General features: G+C 39.7%; 1 protein-coding gene across 1 annotated transcript; it reads left to right on the top strand.

Annotated features, from left to right (window-relative positions):
• Positions 1-1,326: 1,326 nt before the first annotated feature.
• Positions 1,327-3,186, top strand: LOC112155800 (tripartite motif-containing protein 16-like). Its single transcript, XM_024287745.2, has one exon. The coding sequence runs from the start codon at positions 1,328-1,330 to the stop codon at positions 2,987-2,989; it is 1,662 nt and encodes a 553-aa protein (XP_024143513.1). The 5' UTR covers position 1,327; the 3' UTR covers positions 2,990-3,186.
• Positions 3,187-7,766: the final 4,580 nt, after the last annotated feature.

Raw genomic sequence — 7,766 nt, 5'->3', positions numbered from 1 at the left:
GTCTCTGATGCAGGAATTCAGTTTTTCTAGGTGGTCATTCTGATCTGGTTTAATGGATAAATACAGCTGTGTATCATCTGCATAACAAAGAAAGTCTTCAGCTTAGTCTTGTTAGCAGTCTGTTTCAAATGTAACGAGCTTCCCTAAAACTTGCTATGTGCTGTTACCATACTTTTGGATCAGTTTTTGAAAGGTAAATGTCTTTTAGCTGCGCTCTTCCATTTTAATCCTAATAAGTAATACACTTTGAAATACTTGATGTATGAATTGTGAAGTACAAATATACTTGTCTTTCTTGTCAGTGCCCCAGTATTTCCATCCCTTTTAATACAATTCTGTCTCAATCTAAACAGAGATGGTGCTTCCAATAATTTAAAGGGTAACCAAACAGGGAAGTTGGAGGCTGACTCCACCCACAACTGAAATTTGAAAATCCAGTCAGAGGGGTGGGGCTGGGGAACAGGACTGTTATCATTACTGAAGCTCCAGATCATGACGTCAGACTTCTGTAACTTACAAAGTTTGACCAATCACAAAATTCACCAGTAATACCTCGATTCAACCACTAAGGGGCAGCACACAGACGGGTTTTGACTATATTTTCAAGAATTAAGCTATTTTATTTTAATTTATCAAAAAATTGGCAATGAACAACAGGTTGCACTTTTAAAGCCAAATTTATAGATTAACAGCCAAAAAAAGTTGATTTAGGGTTTGGCTACCCTTCAAATCTACAACAACCCTAACAACACTGTTCTAAAAATGCTTCAAACGACATATTTTTTTTAAAAGGTTTTCTAATTTTTTTCATGTAACTTTTTTCAGGACTGAGCCTTTACCTCCTGCACTTTCTCAATTGCTTCTAATGTCCATTTTATTTCTAAATAAGGATCTTAAATCTCATCTCTGTGATCATCTGAAAGTTTTGGTCTCAAAGAATAATATGTCATTGCTAAAATATTCAAGAGCTAAAAAAAACAAGAAAATGTGTTGTCACAAGATTAAAAGGGCAGCTTATTCAACAATTTAGAAACTTTTATCAGCTTAAAAGTTAAAGTCTCCTTAAGTTTTGTTGTGGAATATTTTCTAATGTCCCAAGAAATTGTGTAAGCTCTGAACAGCACACCCTAACTGGAAGAAATACTTTGAACCACACAATCAAACGGTTTATGTCCTTGTCCCTCCCCCCACAGGAGAGTTCTGAACAGCATGATGGAACATGATGCAGCAGGCTTAATTTCCTAACTTATGACAACAAGTAGAGATCTGTTATACTTTGGAGCTCACAGTCTTTCAGTTCAGAGAAAGAGACACAGCTTGACAAAAAATGGCTCAGCGAGGAAATCAACTTGACAGAGAATGTTTCTGTTGTTCTGTCTGTCTGGATCTGCTGAAGGATCCGGTGACTATTCCCTGTGGACACAGCTATTGCATGTACTGTATTCAAAGATTCTGGGATGAGGAGAAGAAAATCCACAGCTGTCCTCAGTGCAGGAAAACCTTCACACTGAGGCCTGTCTTGATGAAAAACACCATGTTAGCAGATTTAATGGAGGAACTGAAGAAGACTGGACTCCAAGCTGCTCCTACGGATCACTGCTATGCTGGACCTGAAGATGTATCCTGTGATTTCTGCTCTGGAAGAAAACTGAAAGCCATCAAGTCCTGTTTGTTCTGTTTGGCCTCTTACTGTAAGAAACACCTTCAACCTCATTTGGATAAAGCTCCGCTAATGAAACACAAACTGGTGGAACCCTCCAAGGATCTGCAAAACATCTGCTCCATTCATGATGAGGTAAAAAAGATGTTCTGTCGCACTGATCAGAAGTGTATCTGTTATCTCTGCTCTGTGGATGAACATAGAGGACACGACACAGTCTCAGCTGCAGCAGAAAGGACTGAGAGGCAGAGAGATCTGGAGGAGAGTCAACAACAAATCCAGCAGAGAATCCAGGACAGAGAGAAAGAGGTGAAGCTGCTTCAACAGGAGGTGGAGGCCATCAATCACTCTGCTGATCAAACAGTGAAGGACAGTGAGAAGATCTTCACTCAGATGATCAATCTCATCCAGAAAAGAAGCTGTGATGTGATGCAGCAGATCAGATCCCAGCAGCAAACTGAAGTGAGTCGAGTCAAAGATCTTCAGGAGGAGCTGGAGCAGGAGATCACTGAGCTGAAGAGGAGAGACGCTGAGCTGAAGCAGCTCTCACTCACAGAGGATCACAGCCAGTTTCTGCTCAACTACCCCTCACTGCCACCACTCAGTGAGTCCACACACTCATCCAGCATCAATGTCCGTCCTCTGAGATACTTTGAGGAGGTGACAGCAGCTGTGTCAGAGCTCAGAGACAAACTGAAGGACCTTCTGAGAGAGGAACGGACAAACATCTCACGGAAAGTCACACGTGTGGATGCTATTCCACCACAGCCAAAGCCTAGGAGCAGAGCTCACTACTTAAAATATTCACATCAAATCACACTAGATCCAAACACAGCACACATACGACTGTTACTGTCAGAGGAGAACAGAAAAGTCACATTAATGGAACAACCTCAGTCTTATTCTCATGATCAAAAGAGATTCATTAGATGGCTTCAGGTTCTAAGTAAAGAAAGTTTCACTGGACGTTGTTACTGGGAGGTGGAAAGGAGAGGAACATTTGTTTTTGTAGCAGTCGCATACAAGAACATCAGTAGATCTGGAGATGAAGGCGGATTTGGTTTAAATGACAAATCTTGGGCATTAAATTGTTCTCCAAATAGTTTCTCATTTCTCCACAACAACATCCAAACCTTTATCTCAGCTCCTGTTTCCTCCAAAGTAGGAGTGTACCTGGATCACAGAGCAGGTGTTCTGTCTTTCTACAGCGTCTCTAAAAGCATGACTCTCCTCCACAGAGTCCAGACCACATTCACTCAGCCGCTCCATGCTGGACTGGGGTTGTTTCGTTTTGTTGGAGCCACAGCAGAGTTCTGTAAGCTCAAATAGTTCATGAAAGAAGTAAAATGTTTTTTGCATGATTTCTCTGCTCTCCATCATTTTGAACTAAACCTTTAAAATGTTAATATTCTGTGGAGTCGTGTTTGTAGTCAGAAAAAAAAAGAAATTAAAAATCTCAAGAATGTGGATTGAAGAAATTATTGAATATGAATATAAAACTTTTTGGAAAAAAATATTTTTTCTTGTTGTTTCTTTTAAATTTTTCACAGATGTGTTCATGTTTTTGTGTTGTTGTCATGTGAACTGTGATGGAAATTATGCATTTTATCATTAGTTCTTTGACTTTATATTTCCCCAGCTTCTGACCATTGTGAAGCTGTTTAGCTCAGGAGTCACAAGATTTTGTTTAGTCTTTGTCAGAAGACTATGATAACTATTCAGACCAAAGGTGGGCAAGCTATGTACATATCTGGCCCGCCCACACGTTTGGTCTGGCCTGCTGAGCAATATCAGAGATGCATGATATGCATTATATATTTTTTTCAATCTGGCCATACAGATCAAGACCCAGATAGAACGTGACTTTTTATTCTTTTTCAGTCTGTGCCCCTTTCTGAACCCCCAGAAATCTCTGCTAAATAGAACAGAATACGGTCTTACTGATTCTTTCGGAGCGATTTTTTTTAACCAGCGCACCCTGTTGTGTGTCCTGATTGGCCAGAGACCTTGGCAATCATTTCCCGCTGTCTCTTCATGTGTGGTGCTCAACTGATCTGCATAAAATTTTTGCTTCCGATCAAATCTTTGTTTCATTCTATAAAACTGGACTTATTTAACTATGAAGGTTTAAACTTTCAGAGTTTAAACAAGAAACAAAAGAGTGAAAATGTTCCTGTCTGTCTGAGAAAAGTGGAAAAAGTGTGTAGTGTAAAGTTATATTGCCTCAATACAACTTCCTGGATTTTACTAACTTATCTGGTAATAAATAATTAGCGCATATTTATCTGTCCAGCTGCAGTAGAAGACTTTTAGTAGAATGACTTTTGTCATTATCACTGAAAAAAAGCTGCTCAGTTTTACTCCGGAAGTCTATTGCAAACTGAAGTGTCTGAGGAGCTGCAGCTTCCAATCTCATAGGGACTCTGACGGAGCAGTAGCGGATTTTCGGGCGGGGCAGCAATTCAAAGGGGGCGCCGCTCAGCGTTTCATGGAGGAAAGAATAAAAGAAAAACAGCACTGTTGGTTTCTATGAAACCACCGAATTAGCGTCACTTGCAGCTGCATGTTCCTGTCGGCTGAGAAGATGCCAAAAGGTGTGTAAAAAGAATGGTGAGGGGTGGATGGAATCAGATCAACTGTGGGTCTCTCCCAAACTCAAGTGGACAGATCGGGAAAGAGGGCGGGGAGCGGAATCTAATTTATTAAATATTTTAAAAGTCAGTCAGTTTGTGTGAAATGGCCAAATCAAAATGGGGAACACAAAACGCTGTGGTCAAAAGGGTGAGAATTTGCTTAGTCAACGCTCTTGGTGGTCAAGTTTATTGTCAAAATGCCAGAAAGATTGACAAAAAAAGTCAAAAGCATCTGGTGCCTAATTTAAAAAAAAAAGAAAAGAAGAAGAAGAGATACAAGATAATTATTGGCTATTTTTTTATTTCATAAATAATGTTTATTTTGTTAATGACTATGTATATATATATATATATATATATATATATATATATATATATATATATATATATAAAATGAAGAAATATTGTGTTTTTCATACGCAGAGAAGGAGAATAATATTAAGAAGTGCTCACAGCAGAGTGAATAACAAGAAATAGCTATTAGGAGCCTTATTAGGAGAAATGCATATGTACTTTATGGTGATTGGATATAAGGATTCATTCATCACAGATGTATTAATAAATACAGCCTGTTGCAGAGAAACACACAGAATGTTCCAGAGAGAGCCATGTTGCTGGGTGACTGGTGACTGATCTGGGCTTCTCCCTTCGCGAAGGTGAAACTTAATTTTATTCTCTGCATATGAAAAACACAATATTTCTTCAATGTGTGTGTGCGCGCGTGTGTATATAGATATATATATTTACATATACATATATATACATATCTAGATAGATAGATAGTATATATATATATATATATATATATATATATATATATATATATATATATATATACAATGTGCATTATATCATCATCTGCTCAGCAATAGAGCTTATATTTGTGCCACTGCCTAAAAAGTTTAATCCTCCTCCTTAAACGCCAGAGGAGCAGCAGAGTCTCTCTCCGCGTATATTTCCACAGTGTAACTTGTTTACTCTGTTGAATAAATACTCACGAAACCACTTGACAAAAATTTCTTTATTTCATTGGATATAACAAGTTTCCACCACAATCTTGGCGTCACAAACTGGATTCTCTGTGCGTCCATCGGGGTTCAGATCGGAGGGACTGATTAACCTGAAGTGAATCACAAAGTTTTATCCTCGACTCATCATGTCTCATCATGTCCCCTCTGGGGCCGGCTCCTTCTTGGCTCCTCTTTCTTTCTGTGTGTTGGGGGTGTGGTGCAAACGGCTCACACGTGAACATAATATTCTTGCCAGGTAGCTTCAGTTCCAGCATAGCTGTTGGCGTAACAAAGCTCAGTTTAGGGCCCCTGTGGTCAGCCCTTTCCCAGTGTGTTTTGTTACTTCAGCATCACATTCTTCAGTGTCCTTCTTGTTAGGTGTGAACCACCTTAAAGACTCAATCCAATGAAAATCCTGTTTTTGGTGTTTTTAAGATGTTCTTGTAGCATTTTCTCACGATCAGAGGCATATTATTTTTTTTAAAGGGCCCCTACCATGATTTTCTTCAGCCTTCCAGAATAAACTATATCCATATATACGATCATATATTACATCGGGAACACTAAAAAAACAAATTATTTATGAAATATGAGTCATTTTTGTGGCCCGTTTTAATACCCGGAAGTAAAACAACTGGATTTCTGAGCCTCCGCCTTTCCCTCCTTGTCAGTCGATTTCACGGCGTCATCCTTGAGCCTGCCTCCTCAGCGTGAACAAACTATGTAAACATCTCTTCAGTCAAGAGAAAAATTGATGTTCTGCAGTCTGCAAAATGTTAGCAAGATTTTTCTCTTATTCAGACTTTTTACTTTGCTGGTGGATTTTGAGTGTCTGTATGAAGGCCAGGTTCAACACTTTTACTGCTGGTTTGAAACCACGGAGGAATCCTGCATGACGGTTACTGGAGACGCTACATGTACACATGCTAAACAACACGTCGGTAGAATTAATGTGGATCACGTTAAAAGTTATTTTATTGAGCATTAATTCATCCGACCACATTTTTATGAGTTTCCGTGTCTCATCGTTGTGGTTTTATGGAGTTGTTTTTTTAGAGAATTCTGTTGAAACAACAATAGAGCTTTTACGGCAGCAGCCCACGCGTGCCACGTATGAAACACAGAAAAGCGAGTGATACGTTTTTTGGTGGTGGTAAAATAATTCAGACTGAGGAATCTCAGCGCGAACTGAATTTCAGTCCGATTGAAAACGAAGCGAGACCACATTGAAAGATGGGTCCAGAGCGGTTCCTGGTACAGGAAGGTAGTTATCTCTTGCCACAGCTCCGCGGAGAAGGTGGATGTGTTTTCGTTGTAGACTGGGGTCGGAGCTTGCAGCACAGACTCTCTTGGGGGGAGCTGTTGGGATCGATCTTCAGCACGTTTCACCCGCTCGTTTTTGTGGGTATGGGAAGGGCTGCTGCAGACAGTGCAGGTTTTTACAGGATTACTCTGGAATGCATGAACGGATCAAAATGCCGCTTTGGGGTTCTTTATAGTGAGGAATGAACAGTAAAATGCATTTAAAACCCCAACAAGTAGAATTTTCATGGTAGAGCCCCCTTAAGATTAAAACTGCATTTCTGAGTATTTCTTTATTCCAATCCTGTTGGATCAGGAGTAGATAAAAAACGGTTGTTTGAAAAGCCTAGGTTTGTGGCCCAGTCACTGGCATTGGTGGGACTAAGTGACAAAGCTGCCATCTGGCTAAGAACTGTGTGACTGGATACCTCTGATATTGCTCACTATTCTTTTTGCAATTCTAATGCTAGCTTGAGCTTGTGGGGTGTTTGTGGGAGAGAGGGTAAACAAAGGCATGCTGGGAAATTAGCTAGGCTAGGCTAACCAACAGTCCCACCCTCAACTCAAAAGCAAATTTCTAATGAGCTCCAACTCCAACAGAAGAACAGCAATAAGATGATGGTGAGCATATGGGATGATGATCCTGATCATCAGCTGTCTCTTATATTCAAGTTGCATTGAAAGGCTGCTTCTCATTCTGAGCACCATGAAGTCCCCATGAGGTTATTTTCCTGGAAAAAGCCTATGCATGAATAGGGAGAACATGCAAACTCCTCCCAGAAAGGACCCAGATGGGACTTAAGCTGATACTTCTGGTAGTACGGTGAAAGTGCTAACTACAACGCCCTCATCCAGCCCAATAGAATGTTATATTCATATGAAATACATTTAAGTTTTAATGTGAAATTTGATTCAAAAGGTCTGACCAACAACTAAAATCAATTCTCCCTGAATGACAGAAAGAAGGTTTTAATTCTACAAAGTCCTTCTGTGTTTCATTTTTAGTCAATGATTTAAACTCAAGTCAAATCTAGGCTCTTGATGTGCTCTCTCATGGTGGATGTGATCAACTTTGGAGAAAGTAAGAATTTGATTGGCTGAATTGCCAGCAAACAACGGGAGAGATACAAACCAGTCAAACTGGTTTACTACTGAGGAAGT

Source organism: Oryzias melastigma, linkage group LG17, assembly GCF_002922805.2.
Source record: "Oryzias melastigma strain HK-1 linkage group LG17, ASM292280v2, whole genome shotgun sequence".
In the NCBI taxonomy this organism is placed as follows: Eukaryota; Metazoa; Chordata; class Actinopteri; order Beloniformes; family Adrianichthyidae; genus Oryzias; species Oryzias melastigma.
Note: the sequence above shows the minus strand (reverse complement) of the source record. Positions and strands in the feature narration are given on the sequence as shown.

Coding starts and splice junctions, on each gene's coding strand:
- LOC112155800 (XM_024287745.2), top strand. CDS start 1,328: ATGGCTCAGCGAGGAAATCAACTTGACAGAGAATGTTTCTGTTGTTCT.